At 40.8% G+C, this 14,679-nt stretch overlaps 2 protein-coding genes across 2 annotated transcripts in view; one reads left to right on the forward strand and one right to left on the reverse strand.

Moving 5' to 3' along the window:
- Positions 1-1,263, forward strand: part of brsk2a (BR serine/threonine kinase 2a) — a 241,652-nt gene extending 240,389 nt beyond the window's left edge. Inside the window, exon 19 of the mRNA XM_036575781.1 lies at positions 329-1,263. Coding sequence (XP_036431674.1) covers positions 329-351 — 23 coding nt within the window. The 3' untranslated portion in view covers positions 352-1,263. The remainder of the gene's footprint in view (positions 1-328) is intronic.
- A 2,172-nt stretch (positions 1,264-3,435) lies between these two features.
- Positions 3,436-14,679, reverse strand: part of abtb2b (ankyrin repeat and BTB (POZ) domain containing 2b) — a 43,079-nt gene continuing 31,835 nt past the window's right edge. The window contains exons 4-17 of the mRNA XM_036575783.1: positions 12,573-12,725; positions 11,351-11,516; positions 10,738-10,827; positions 10,541-10,642; positions 10,063-10,159; positions 8,735-8,870; positions 6,768-7,033; positions 6,481-6,659; positions 6,268-6,373; positions 6,017-6,119; positions 5,647-5,737; positions 5,480-5,548; positions 5,091-5,204; positions 3,436-4,197 (exon numbers count right to left, since the gene is read on the reverse strand). Coding sequence (XP_036431676.1) covers positions 3,994-4,197; positions 5,091-5,204; positions 5,480-5,548; positions 5,647-5,737; positions 6,017-6,119; positions 6,268-6,373; positions 6,481-6,659; positions 6,768-7,033; positions 8,735-8,870; positions 10,063-10,159; positions 10,541-10,642; positions 10,738-10,827; positions 11,351-11,516; positions 12,573-12,725 — 1,876 coding nt within the window. The 3' untranslated portion in view covers positions 3,436-3,993. The remainder of the gene's footprint in view (positions 4,198-5,090; positions 5,205-5,479; positions 5,549-5,646; positions 5,738-6,016; positions 6,120-6,267; positions 6,374-6,480; positions 6,660-6,767; positions 7,034-8,734; positions 8,871-10,062; positions 10,160-10,540; positions 10,643-10,737; positions 10,828-11,350; positions 11,517-12,572; positions 12,726-14,679) is intronic.

A 14,679-nucleotide genomic window follows, 5' to 3' on the forward strand; every position in this document is an offset into this window, starting at 1 on the left:
GAAGACGCTCCATTATAGACCTGTAGAAATAATACAGTCAAGCTCTGTTTAGACCTGACAGCTTCACTGATGTACATACTGTCAGCAGTGATGTAAATATCCTTGTCCAGTAGGCTTTTGTATGATGGAGCGACTGTATAAACACATGAGAAGAGGAGTTTTACAAATTTTAGCACATCCATGCGTCCCCCTGCTCTGTCCTTTCCATTTCCCCGCCCGGTCCCCCTGCCATCGTCATTTGTAGCGAAGCCTTTTTCTTCATGTCTTTCCGTTTGTGTCCCACTTTCTTTCCCTCCTCACCTGTGTGATGACTTGTTTTTGCTGCCAGGAATTATCCAGAAAAGCTATTAACACCCCCGCTCCCCTGCTCCACCTGCGCCCGCACTGACCCACACTCGTTGACAGAGGGCGCTGTTCGACGCGAGCCAATTTCCGAGGAAACCAGACGCTTCATCCTTCCTCACCTTCCCTCTCTCCAAATGCCTCCGTGCTGCTTCTTGAGGAAAACACACGCTCACATGATCACACGCTCTCCTCTCCTACCTGTCCACCCTTTCCTCGTCCGAACTTAGACACACAAGCGTGTACTCACAAGGAACTGTGCGATACGCCTTCACCCTGCTGAACCACATAACACACACATACACAGACACACACATGGACGTGCACAACTCTGGGATTTACTCAAAAAGAAAAAAAAGAGAAATGGGGAGAAAAGACATACGGATTGTCCCAAGGGGATGGAAACTCTTCACAGATTGTATTGTGCCCTTTTTTTCCCTTTCAATGTTGACTTTCTTTTCAATGAGCTGGGTTCGTTCAATCTAAAAGCACTGCTGCAAAGGACTGAAATGCTTATTCCAGTAGGGGTGGGGTGGGTGGGGGGGTAATATTAAGAGGAATGATGTAGAGGTTAATGAGATTATACTAATGAATGATTTGTTCTGTTGTACAGACCAATACACTTCTTATGTATAACAAAATGTCTAGATGTAATACTAATGTTTAGTTCTGTTGTAGATTCAGATTCAATCTTGTGCTGCCACATGACATTTTTCCTTGTATTTTATTGTTCATTTATGAAACGTTTTGTTTCACTTGACCTTATTTCAGAGTAGCCGTTACACTGAAGCTAGAGCTCCATGATCATTCCGCCTGTTTTATGGTTCATATCTCATGTTGATTACCAGCAGTAGAACACGGAGGACAGAGGTGTTTAATACATACGTGGATATTTTTGTATTTTCTTCCTTATTTATTCATATCTGAACCCTAATTTATTATCATCAGATTATGTACATGAGAGGAAGAGGTTAGATTAATTGAATGTTATTTATTTACATCCTTGAGTGCTTGTATGTACCGAGGCGACACAGGTTTGTTCATTTGAAGAAGAAAAAAAAAGAAAAAAAGAGCTTTCTTATGTCTCGAGTTAAGAGAATTCTGTGGACATTGACAGTATTTCTTTCTTTCCTAGCTTTGAATGAGGAAAAAAATGTAGTATATGTTTAAAAATGGTAATTTAACAGTTATTTAAGAATGTAGTCTAGCCTCTTTCGAGAGGGAATGAGCTTCTTCTCGATATTTGTCAGTTTCATTGGGTGTGTACAATGGATTGAGACAAAAAAAGCTCCTCTTGAATCAGTTCTCTTGTAAATAGACTGATCTCGCCTTCTTCAGATGTGAAGCGGGTGGGTGGTTCCTGCTCTTTGCTTTTAACTTGTATTATTGCTGTGTGCATGCCAGACATTGGCTTTCCTTTGCATGGCTCTAGTGTAATTGTTAAACCCCCCTTCTCTACTTCTTACTGCTTCCCCTGTGTTACTCGAGGGGAAAAAACGATCTCAAACACCCCTCTTTTTTCTCTGTTCTTCTAGCCGCTATTTTTGTCCTTCTCTCTTTCCCTGTCCTTTAGTGCACTGAGTTTTGAGATGCTTCCTCTTGTCTGTACCATGTACCTCTACAAGGAAACAAGCTCCATCCTTCTTATGATCCCTAGTTTACAGACACAGTAAGACTTTTTTTGACAGAACAAAAATGAAGCAATACCTGTTGTTAACCATCCTATTTTATACAGTAGCGTACAACTGAACATGTGACTCCAGACGATGAGCGAGACAAACACTAACTTTGGCCACGCAGAGCAGGAACAAACCATGAAGCTGTAAAACCCCTTGTAACATAACTGTGAGCAATTTCAGAGCGGAAAAAAGAAAAGAAAAAACAAAACAATAAAATCATTCACTTACTAGGAATGTCTGCAGCCTTGTGTGTGTGTGTGTGCGTGTGTGTGCACGCACATTGTGTGTGTGTGTTTCTCAAGATGACATTTTACCTTTGGTGGTGTGTTTTCCTGCTTGTACTGTGCAAAGGTTAGTGACCACCTTTCATTTAATTTCCAGTCAAAATGGCCATTAAGTAGAAATTATACCATCAACAAAAAGATATATTTGTATATATATATATATATATATATATATATATATATATATATATATATATATATATATATGTATGTGTGTGTAAATTCAAATAAAATTCAAAATTAAATATATCAAAAGTATCAATATCAGTAATTTTGTCCACTTTCTACTTTTAAGCATCTACTACTACCTTAACTTTTCCATCTTTTCAGTCCTAAAACCAACCAGTTACCCCCGACTAAAGCTGTTCCCAAAGCGCTCACTGACATTTGTTCCCCTTCAAAGAGACACTAACACTGACAATAACATTGACCCAAACTGTCCTGCAAATTTCCTTTCATTTTCCAAACTAGAGATTAAAAAAACAATAAAAATAATAATAAAAAAAAAATAATAGAAATTCCTTTAAACAAGGAAAATTTGCAGTAAGGTTCTTAAACTGAACATGTTAGATGTAGAGTAAGGGTTCATGGACTGATTAACGTCTAAGACTGAACTTTTGAGTTGTTTACAGGAAACGTGAAAAAATATCCCGGCCGGTTCCTTCAAACAACTGAAAACAGGATTCTAGAAAAAAAAGGAAGCTGTAATAAAGGCAAAGTGTGGACACAATGAGAATATATATATATATATTGATGCTTCAGTGAAACTTTCTGGTAAATGTATGCTTTTGCTTTTTTCTGATGCTGAAAAATGACTAATTTGTACTTACTGACTGTTTTGACTGGAAATTAAATAACTGAAACAGTGGTCTCTGACTTGACTGATTCTGCAGTGGTTTGCTAAGGTAAGATGCTCTGTGGTTTCATCGCTGTTTACTGGAGATGCAGTGTCATCCAGCTACCAATTTTAATTTCATTCTAGAATCTCCCTTTAGTACATCTCAGTACCTGCAGGTGGTGCTATGTGTACATACTGGTCAGTATATCACTGCATTCTTCTTACAAGCAAAATCTTTTATCTGATCATAGTAACCATGGAGGAAATCAAGTTGCTTTCACAGTTGAAAAAATAAAGAAATTATGTTATATTATTTTATTTGTTTGGCATAGAGCACAATAAAAAGGGAACTTAAATAATCTCACATTATTTTAAATAGAAAATGTCCTTTTTTTTCTCCAATACATTTGTTGTAATTTAGCTTATAAAAATTTCATTTTTCCCACTCCATCCAGCACGACTACTACCATATGAACTCTTTACAAAATGGACGCTTGTCAGAGTATAGAGGAAGGGCTGTTCCTCAGACACAATTTTAGGGTTTCTAAATTTTGATAGCTTTAGCTACAAGAATGCCACTGCATTCAGTATATGTATCTTTACACACTTGTACAGTCTTGCTTTGTCCATTGTTGCTCCCAATGCATGAATCGGTTGTCGTTATTTCTGCCCACGTTGCTCAACGTTCACATCCAGCTTCTTTGTGTCCAACCACGTCATCCTCCTCTGCTCCTCTTACTTCTTCCACTTTCTTATTTTTTACTGCTTCCTCCTCTCGTTTTCTCTCTTTGGCTTCCCCATCATTGTCCACCTCCAACTTTATTTTTCCATCTCATGCTTCTCTGTGGTCTCACACGCGAGAGGTGATGTGGAGTGAGCGGAGCCTGCAGGTTAGCGTAGCCTCCAGTTCCTCCAGAAGCATGTCTCTCCCCGGGCATGAGCGTGTCGTGGGTCCACAGAGTAGCCCCCGGAAGCTCTCTCTCTCCAGCAGTTCACTCATGTTCTGGAGGAAGTAGCCCTCACAGTATGCACTCAGCTCCGCCGCCCCGTGTGCCTGAAGTATAAAGATAAGTTTACAGATGTAATGCACATAGCTGTTCACAGGTGAGTGATAAACAGTCGTATACAAAGGTTTAGACCGGCTCAAATGACATATTTTATTGATTTTCTAAGGCAAAATAAGTTACCATACCCTCTACAGGGAACAAACAAATATGACATGTTTCTGCTAAGTTTAGTGCACAATTTTTATTTATTTGTTGAGTTTAACATATCGGAAAAAACAACAACCAAAATAAATAAATAAATAAATAAAAATAAAAAAATGTGTTCCCACTTATGCACAGGTCACATTTTATATTTCATTATTTTTTTTAAGTCAGCAAATAAACAGTAATTGTGCTTTAAAAAAACTGTGCAGAAGTGTGTTCTCTGTAGGGGATGTGAACGTATTTTCACTTAGAAAATCAACAACACATAATCTGACCTTTTGCATACAACTGTACATATAGTTTCTGTCATCCCACCAGCTGCCCTTTTCACTGTGTGAACATTTAATGACAAATGGACAAACAGAATTGATCCAAACTTACTTGCAATAAAATCTTGTTGCATTAAATTGCATTAAAGTTCAGAACATTTTTTTTTTCCTTTCATTTCCTATAATTTTATTTTTGAGATTTCAAGGCTGTTATCATGGTCAGTGAGCTCAGTTTGAGTGTCCAATATGAACAGATGTCTCTGTATAAAGACTTTCATTGGTATAATTAAGTAGTGTGTAAGTTCTTTGTAATGTAAAGAATATTCAATGATACACAAGAATTTGACTCCTACACTGCAATGGTCACTATGTGACCATGTGTAAACAGCCCATAGCACTGAGATGACCCCAGAAATCTGTGCCCTATTCACTCTGGCTGTGTTGTAGATGTGGACTGTGCAGTTTACCTTGGCAGTGTTGTAAATACTGACTGCATTGTCCAGGTCGATGTTCTGAGCACACAGCTGTTCACAGTGCCGTTGAAGTCCCGCCAACTGGAACAAACTGGCCGCTGACAGCAACTAGTAGAGAACAAACACAAATCACTTACTTCAGCACACACAGTGATGTACATCAACACTCAATTATGTTACTTTTCAGAGCAGGTCATCAATTTTATTGTTTTATCAGTCATTTCATACAGTGTACACACATGAAAACTGCAAATAACATCTATTTCTGTTTTTTTGCCAGCTATCAGCAAGAGCCTTGTCAGATTTCCAGCCTTAGATCAGTTCTGTTGCTGCTCAGATATTTGTGTTACAAGCTGTTCAGGCCTGAACTTTGTCTCTCTTACCTCCAGCAACGCCGGCATGGCCAGCTTCAGAGATTCTGTCCCTCCGCAGTACAAGTATGACATCATCACCTAGGGATATAACATATGTGAAAATGATTAGCTACAAATCTAACGGCACAAAGCTGTTAAGCAGGAGACAAAGAAGAGTCGTTTGCAGCTAATGGTACCTGAAAAATGTTGTATTTCACATCGCTGATCTCAATATCCTTGCAGTGCTGACAGCTATTAGAACTGTTGAAGCCCAGAAGGGACTTAAACCTGGTTAGACAGAGAGTGCAGGTTTGTATACATGGTTTTTTCCTAACCCAGAGGCTTGTATGTACATTTATACAGAATACTCATAAATGGAAAAAAAACAATAGACAGCAAAACTTCTCAAAAAGTAAGCTTTTTAATCAGCTTATTTATACAACACTCAGTGCAATGGTCATGTGCAGGGTCATATTCAAGATCAGTTGTCTCCTCATTGCATCTCTTTCATCATCCCTCTCTTCACCTGTAACAGCTCCCTTTTCATTACGAGGAGGCACATCTTACCTCTCAGACGCTGTAATCAGCAAAACCCTGTGAGCATAGAACGGCTTCCCCTCCACCAGAAATGTCACGTCCGACATCTCCTGGTTATTCAGAAAGTGAGGGTCTGTAAACAGAGACAGAGAACAACTGATTGATTCATAATTGGTGAAGTAATACTATTAAATAATGACGTATAAAGAGATAAAAAGCACTCTTTTTCTGATGCTGCAACACTTAAAAATGTCATCATTCCACATAGATATCTCTGTTACCGAGCTGTGCTGAAAGAGTGGGCTTCATCTCTGGAATGAGAGGAATGGGAGCAGGTCCATAGCAGTGACTGAAGATGGAGCCTAACTGCTGGATTATAGCTTCATTCTGTGCACATAGAGACAGACAACAATATTTAGTACCAATTAAGTCCAGATGTGACACTTCTCCATTATTTGTGGCGCCTGCAATGTTAGTGTGTTCGTGGCTGGTACCTTGCTGCTCTTGAGGATGCTGAACATGAGCGGCAGGCCTACAGAGAGCAGCTCCTCGCAGTAATCCTCCTCCCTGATGGAGGTGAAATCTCGCAATAGAGAGAGTGTGACAGCGGCTCTAGACTGCAGCTGCGCGCTGCGCAGAGACTCCAGCCACACATGCAGCTTCCAGGGCACTCCTGCAGGGGGCAGCACAGAGTCACTCTACCTGGTCTGTTCTGGTTTTGGTTTAGTGACAGATAACATACTCCACAGGACATGCTGACTTTACGATATGGCTGACCTACCCAGTGACCGAAGCTCCATGGTGACGTCCAGATAGCCATGCTCAGCGCTGTAGAAAGAGGCCTCTTGAAGGGCCTTCATACGAGCCTTGCAGAGGCGAGGCTGTCCACCCTCTGAGGCCAGGCTTGGGTTGGGAGAGGGCGGGATATCTCCATTCCTGCTGGGTCCCACTGCCTCGTTCTCCACACCCTCCGCTAAAATCTCCTCCAGAGAGAGCACGTCCTCCTTCACCTGCTGTGGCTGAGAGAGGAGCTTCCTCAGTACATTCCTACAACCACAAAAAAGAAAAAGCAGTTAGAATGGTAACGATGAGTGATGGTTATGAAATACTACAGTCAGAGTGAGGGGTCTGCACAGCCAGCTTCATATTAATCTATGTCTTTGGCAAGTTATTGCAGCCATTAATAAGTGCACTTTTGAGTCCAGCTACCTTATCTATTTATTATACTGTACCTTTTCATGAGTATTTTTTCTTCACTGCCGCTGATTTTATTATGGTTATTACTGAAGCTACTGCTGCTTGGAGGAGCTTATTTATAGGAAATGGCACATTGCACATTGGCACAGTAGCAGTAATAAAAAAGACAATTGTATTTGCAGTGTTGTGTGAGATAAGTACATCAAAAGGACTAATACTATGTATTTGTGTTATGTGCCGTCCTGTGCACAATTAAGTTACTGTTCACCTCCCGCCTTGTGGAGAGTAAACAGTTGGTCATATACACAGTCTGGCCACAGTCCCATGTGTGTTTGTGTTTACAGGTTAACCAGATTGCTTGAGACTGGTAACAAGTTAGGTCACAGCTGAAGTGTCAATGCTGAGATCCAGTATAAACCAGAGTGTTAGTGAGGGTGTTTGCTTGTGAGAGCGCTTATAAGCAGCTTTAGAGCTGCAGGGATTAGAACTGCACACATGGACCTGTTTGCCGGTTTGGACCATTCCTTTCAAAGGTATGCTGGTAGTATGTGAAGACACTGTATGACTAAAGGAGGGGAGAGAGCTCTGTGAATTTGGGCTGGAGTCCTAGGCAGCTTCTGCTTTGAGCTAGAAGGCCAGACGCCCCCTTTCATGAACAGAGGTAACACTGACAGACAGAACTGAGGAACAAGGTGGAGATGGCGTGGCGTTGGGGTGCAAAAACTGTGTAGGAAAACAGGAAACAGAAGGTATAGGTGGGACTTTTATGGGACATTAAGGCGTATTCACACCGAGTCTGATTTTCACAGACAAGAAATGCATATTTTGAAAATGAACACATGCATATTAACGCTATCTTTCACATCGAGTCCAAAACTCAGCTTGATTTTCTGTTTTAAAAACAAATGCCTACACAACAAGCTAAATTAAAAAAAAATGCAGAGGATAAAGAAATTTTTTTGAAGGATCATAGCTGAAAGGCTGGGAGTGGTGGCTGTTTATAACCTTTTTTTATCTAGGTGGATCCTAGTCTGTTCATGCCTGTTGTTTGTAGAATCTTTTACCCAGTGTGCCTCATCTTTAGCTACAGTTCTTCAAATAAAATGATAAATTCCTCATTGATACTGCTTAAGGATTCAAATTCCCCTTCCTATTCCATCTTTTTTGAGTTTGCAAAACAAATGTTGGATTTGGTGTGAAACTTCCACTACATTAAAAAACAATTTTTTTTGTCTGAAAATGTTCATACTTGGTGTGAACAGGCCTTTCAGTTCGAGGGGGCTTCCGACATGGTCCTTTCCCCAAACTTAATTTATTCCATGACTCCATTTAGTGTGCAAGTGAGTAATCTGTTCCCAGTCTGTAAAAGCTAGTGTCTTACAGAGTGATTTATTCAAGTGTGCATGAATTGTTCCTAGCGACTGACTACATACATGACACAGTAATCAGCAGGGGGTACAAGTGCACACTCATTGTGTGTTTAATCAGCAGGGGGCAAAAGTGTACACTGCCTATGAGTGTGTGTGCAATCATTAGGGGGTAAGGGTGTACCTGTGGCCATGTGCAGCAGCGTGACTAAAGCAGTTCATGTCCTCATAGAGCGATGACGTAAGAACGTTTCCTTCATGAGCCTTCAGCAAGGGGTCAGCGCCCCGCGCCAACAACAAAGTCACCATCTCATAATTCCCTGCAGGAGAGACAGAAGCAACAGAAAGAAGGCAATAGGAGAGAGACAGCAAGGAGTGAGAAATCTCTCATCACAACCCATGTGCAGCTGCAGTGGCTCTCCCATTCAGCTATGTGTGGCCTTTCTAAAATCCCAACATGGAATGTCAGCCACACACTTAAAAAGTTTAAATCAAGCACGAACCCCCTCACCGCACCCTCTGAATACACACCCTGCGCACACACACACCAACACAGTACACATTCCCAAAACACACGTTCCTGACCCAATTCAGTCAGCTCCCATTGGTTAATTCATTGTAGAGTTTGACTATGGGCTGTCATCATATGCCTATTTTAGGCCATGCCAGCAGTGGATAGCAGGGTATGAGCTCCAGTGCTGAGTGCTTGAGCCAGAGTGGCAGAGAGAGGTGTACAGGCCTCAGGGCAGAGAGTGTAATGGTTTTCCCACTGCTTCTCCAGCTTCTCTGGCACAGACACATGACCCCTGCTGAGTCTGCTGCACTGTGATTGGTCAGTGGTACATGTGCTTGTTTGAGTGCTTAGCTATCAAAATAAACGAATTCCTCTGGACACAAAAGAAAAGTAAAAGCTGTTATATTGTTTTTTATCAGCTCAGTCTTAAAGTGAAGCAATGCAAGTACACTCTGGACAGAAATAGCCTGTGTTAGGGCTGCTTTTTAGGTAAAGTAATTTACATTGTATGTCACTGAAATATATGGTACTATTTATACTTGTGTCATTGTCATGTATGAGTCGAATGTAACGTCTAGATAATTTTTATTGTGTCAGTCCTGAAGTTTATTTATTTCTTTGCCTATCATGATGCACAAGCAGCACTTTGCAATTTATTGCACTGCTTTAAGTCTATGTTAGTAATATGTCTGCTGGACATCGAATTTCAAGAAGAAACTGATACAAAATGCAATGATTTTTAAACCATTGTTAGATCACACCACAGCAACTGACTAATAAATTCTGCAGTCAATCAAGTAACTTCTACCAATAAATAACAAACAACAACATGTCTATAAACCTGGGTCTGGCTGACATTTTGACTGTCAATATGACAAACAATAATGCAGGAGACTCTGGTATGTTCAGAGGGTGTGACTATGATGCAGTGGGAAAAAGAATTACTGTGAGCAGAGCAGGTAAAGGTAATGTTGTAATGATGAGACTCTTGTTCCCACCTGCTGCAGAGGCCAGCTGCAGCGGGGTGTCTGCACAGCTCTCCTGCCCGTTACGCACTGCTGCTCCCTCCACACTTGCGCCAGCGTCCAAGAGGAGCTGAGAACACACACATCTTAATGTTATGGAAGTATATTCACAAAGGCACAGAAAGACATAAAATGAGGCTTCACTAACGAAAAAAAGTAAAGAGAGCAGTATGGTTATAAAATAGATACAAAAAATATCCTGCTCATAACTGCTTCTTTGCCATTAACTAAACTCAAAAAACTGTGAAGAGAAAATTGGAAAAGCAATCAGTCATGAAAAAGCTAAATAATGGCTGTGGTGCTTGCAAACATTTTGGCCTAGCTGGCCTTCATCATGGCAAAAGATTTAAAACACTTAAAAAATTCTTTTGGGTATTACAATAAATCAATAATTAGTGTCAAATTTATTATAACACAATTTAGATAACTGTCTTTTATGTACTGGGCTTACCTGTACTACAGAGATGTGTCCATGCAGCACCGCAAACGTGAGCGCCACCCAGTGGCGACTGTCAGGGTGGACAGAGGGGTGTTTAGGGGAGCACACCGGCACCTGGGTGGGATGGACACAGAGCTTTAAGTTTCAGTCTTCATAAAGCAGCAGGCCTTCGTCTCAGCCAGCAGCTGGAATGGATGGTTAGTACTTACTGCTATGTCCAGATTGGCTCCAGCGTCGATCAACATCTGGACCAGAGCCTCGTCTCCAGCTGCGCAGGCATACATCAGCGGGGTCATGCCCTACATCACATACACACGGCAGAAGAAAGAGGATAGTCTGAAATCTGGCTAAAATTAGATCAATATTATTCTGGAAGCTCAATGTTAAACACTTACAAAGCTTAACTTTCTCCCATAGTCTCAGAACAGATTTCTCAAAACATACTCCCTAGTAATGCCTTATATAATGAATGTTTTATTTTGTATAAGGAGCAGTTTATTAGTTGTTTTTTGGGCTGTGAGAGCTATCACTATTGAATATATATAAATGATTGAGTAAGCTGCTAATCATCGTGATGACTAATAAAATAATCAGAGAGAAGTAACAATACTGGAACTGGACAATTATTGGAAAAAGATAAACAAGGACGCCTTCACTAAATATATACAATAATACTACAGGGAAAAAAATGCATAAAAATAGGCATGTTCATCATGCTTCGTTTCTTACTGTAAGAGAGGTCAGTAGGGGAATGTAAAATCAACATTATCATGATGTCATTTTAAACAATGGATTGGATTAAACACTGAGATTATGTAGTACCTGATCATCCATGCTGTTGACCCCATCTGGCCCCAGCAGCTCGATGGCCTGGCCTATCAGATCAGTACGACCACAGTTAAGCATGCGAAAGCCCAGGTCCAGCTGGAACTTATCAGTGGCGGCCTTGGCATCCAGCCTTCTGAAGGAACTAAAACAGCATTCTGGCCTGGCGAGAGAAAGGGGAGAGAGGGAAGAAAGGGTGGGCAATTAAAACAGAGAAAGATAGAGTAAGTGAGAAAATATGAGGGGGAGTAAGGAAAAAATAGAGGATGGCAAGTAAAAGCAAGAGGAACTGGAAGAAGGGCGGTAAGGAGTGGGAGCCGGTTTATGATGGTTTCATGGGAGGAGTGGTGTATTTTTCCCCAAGAGGTTACAAATCATAAAGAGTCAGGCCAAGGTTCTGACATCAGTCTGTGGGCTAAAAACTGGGTGGGAGCAGCTAATAAAGTCTGAGGGCTTTGCAGATGGCCTTTGCTCACTTTTGATACAGCAATGCAGTAAAAACTAACACAAGTGGAGTGAGGTCATATGCTATGCCATTTACCAATACAGCCCTTTTAAAAAAAAGTGTGTAAAGTGTGACAATTTTATCACATCTTATTTAATTTTCATAGAGGAGCAATATAAAGAAAATGTCACAGTCTAGCAGAGGTGCCAGATTCTGTTACAGTTGGAGAACTACCATCCTGCAAAGTTTAGTTCCAGGAACTAAAACAGCATTTGAAACAGCATCAGTTACAGTCCTAATCTAACACACCTGATCCAGTTAATCAAGGCCTTCAGGAGCATCTGAATATTATTTGCTCCAGGCCTAAATTTCCAGGCCTTAAGATGAGCCATACTGTCAGGAATGAATTGCTCATTAAGCAAAGTAAATATGCACAATGGATGTGAGAAAAATTCCCAAAAGAACACTCAAAAGCAAAGAAAAAACATAACAGGTAGATACAGATGAGCACTAATATTAAACATTAAAAAACAAGTTTGACTGGAACATAAAAACCAAACAGATGTTTTAGGACTAAAACACTTCAAGAACTGCAAAAACATATTTATTCCATATTTAAATGAGTAACTAATCCCATAGCTGATCCAGTGTAACACACTAGAATCTGAACTTTTTGTGTAGGGTTAGGCTCATAGATCTCCAGATGATTGATGAATGCCGCTAGAGGTAAGCGATTGCAGTAATGCCAGGTGGAGTTTATTAGGTGAGTCTTACTTTAGTAGCCTGGGCTCACAGTCCAGCCCAGGCAGGAGCTGGCGCGCTGTCTGTCGGACATCGTCGCTGTCCACCAATTGGCTGCGGCGATGCTCAGCGTGTACGATGGCCACCCGCATCCACTCCATGAGGGGTGGGAGCAGGAGGAAGGGTCTGCAGAGGAGACACAGGAAACACATCGGGGTAAGTCAGAATCTGAAGTAAATAAATAGAACCTGGGACGGGAAAAAAGAGAACCACAATCACAGTTTCAGTGTGGACACTATGCTCGTCTTACAAGTGACATGTCCCTGCTTATTGTGTACCACAACCTTTGGTAGATTCCATCACAAAATGTTATGGTTCTTGGAGCTGCATCAAGGTGTGCAAGACTGGGCTTAATGTATCTGAAACAACACGGCACTGTGCTTCAAATATGGTTCTTTTCCTTGCAGCAGAATGGGCTGTGTCTCTCAGCACCCTGCCACATCCATAAACTCACTGAGATAACCACAGCTGCTACTGCTCACACTCTTTCCACAGTTCAGACACTCCCGGACATATGAATGCACTCTACATGTGTGTCTTTCCTAAGATTGTTATGCAAACAGAAAAGGATTTAATTGTGTTACTGGTTGCATTACATTTAAGAGATGAGACAGGAGAGAGAAAATAAAGCCAAGAAGGCAATTACTAAAAAACCACTACAAAAATAAGTGATTTTAAATAGTGTCAACAGTGAAGATTTTGAAGAACAAACTGTATACAAACATGCCATGTTTAATATGAAGTTGTACAGGCATAATGGAATTATCTGAATTTGGAAGGTTTTTCACATGCAAAGTGAGGGTTCTGCCTTCGCTTTTCAGCTTCTTCTCTCTCTGCGTAGGATTAAAGCAGTAGAATCTGCGTACCAGAAGAGGGAGCTGTTGTCACCTTGCTGCTTCACACTACAGCTTCAAAGCTCTTTAAAGACATACTTCAACCAAACGGTGCTGATAATAAAACATATAATAATAATGATGCTCATCTAGTATAGCAGGGCAACTTTACAGTATCAGCTAAGCCTCATTACTGACTGTTAGCCATATTATGAGTGAAGCAGTCTTTTAAGCACTGCTTATTTCATCTTAGTGTTTACTACCTTAAACGCATAGCCGCTTATTTGTCCCATTCGCCTGCTTAAATACTAACCTGGATCTTTAAGAGCTAAGAGCAAAACTGGTCTTTCGTCACCAGGTGAGTATAACCTCCCTGACTCTCACTAAGTCTGAGCCTTAGGCCTGCCTGTCTGCTCCACTTTTCCCGACAGGGCTTTCCAGCAGCAGGAGGGGAGATGACGCAGTGATAGCTGCTCCTAGGGAGCACACAGCTCAGCAGGAACATGGTAAAACAAAGTCAGCCCACCAAGAGTCTGCCAGCCTAATGAGACATATGCAAATGAGCCAGGCTGGGGGATATGAGGTGCTCATTAAGCAAAGTAAATATGCGCAACAATCACAAGAACGATTCACAGAACAATATGCTCAAGAGTAAAGACAAAAAAAACATAACACAGACAGATGAGAGCTAATATTAGATCTTGGGGAAAAAAAGATCTGATTGTAAGAAAAATGCCAAAGAGCTGTTTTTAGCATCAAAACACTCCAAGAACTGAACAAAATATATTTAGCCCTTATTTAAATGAACAGACTGCAGCGATGTGTCCAAAAAGCTGATGCAGTGATGCTTTATATTACTATGTTTATATTCGCATTTTATTTTAATTTCATGTCAGCCTCACATTTGATTTGAGAAATGTGAAATATGTATGCGTGACTCAAAGTGAGTGGACATGTTTTAAAAATACTTCTAATTTGATCTCCATCTGCAAGAACACATAAAGACTTGATTGTGTATATTTATCTGCAGGAGAGAAAAAGTGAGCAGAGAGGGAAATACTTTTCAATCCCAAAGCTTCTCTGAGTGAAAACAGTCAGCGATGGCTGTACTATAGCATTCAAAAGATCACAACATCCAAAAAAGTCCTGCCGCACTGCCAAAGTGTATTTCCCATAGCACTCCCATGCATCCCTGAATGCAATTATTGATCCTTCAAAAGCTCTCAACCCTGGGAACAACTATTCTA

The sequence above is a fragment of the Colossoma macropomum genome, unplaced genomic scaffold, assembly GCF_904425465.1.
Source record: "Colossoma macropomum unplaced genomic scaffold, Colossoma_macropomum, whole genome shotgun sequence".
Classification (NCBI taxonomy): domain Eukaryota; kingdom Metazoa; phylum Chordata; class Actinopteri; order Characiformes; family Serrasalmidae; genus Colossoma; species Colossoma macropomum.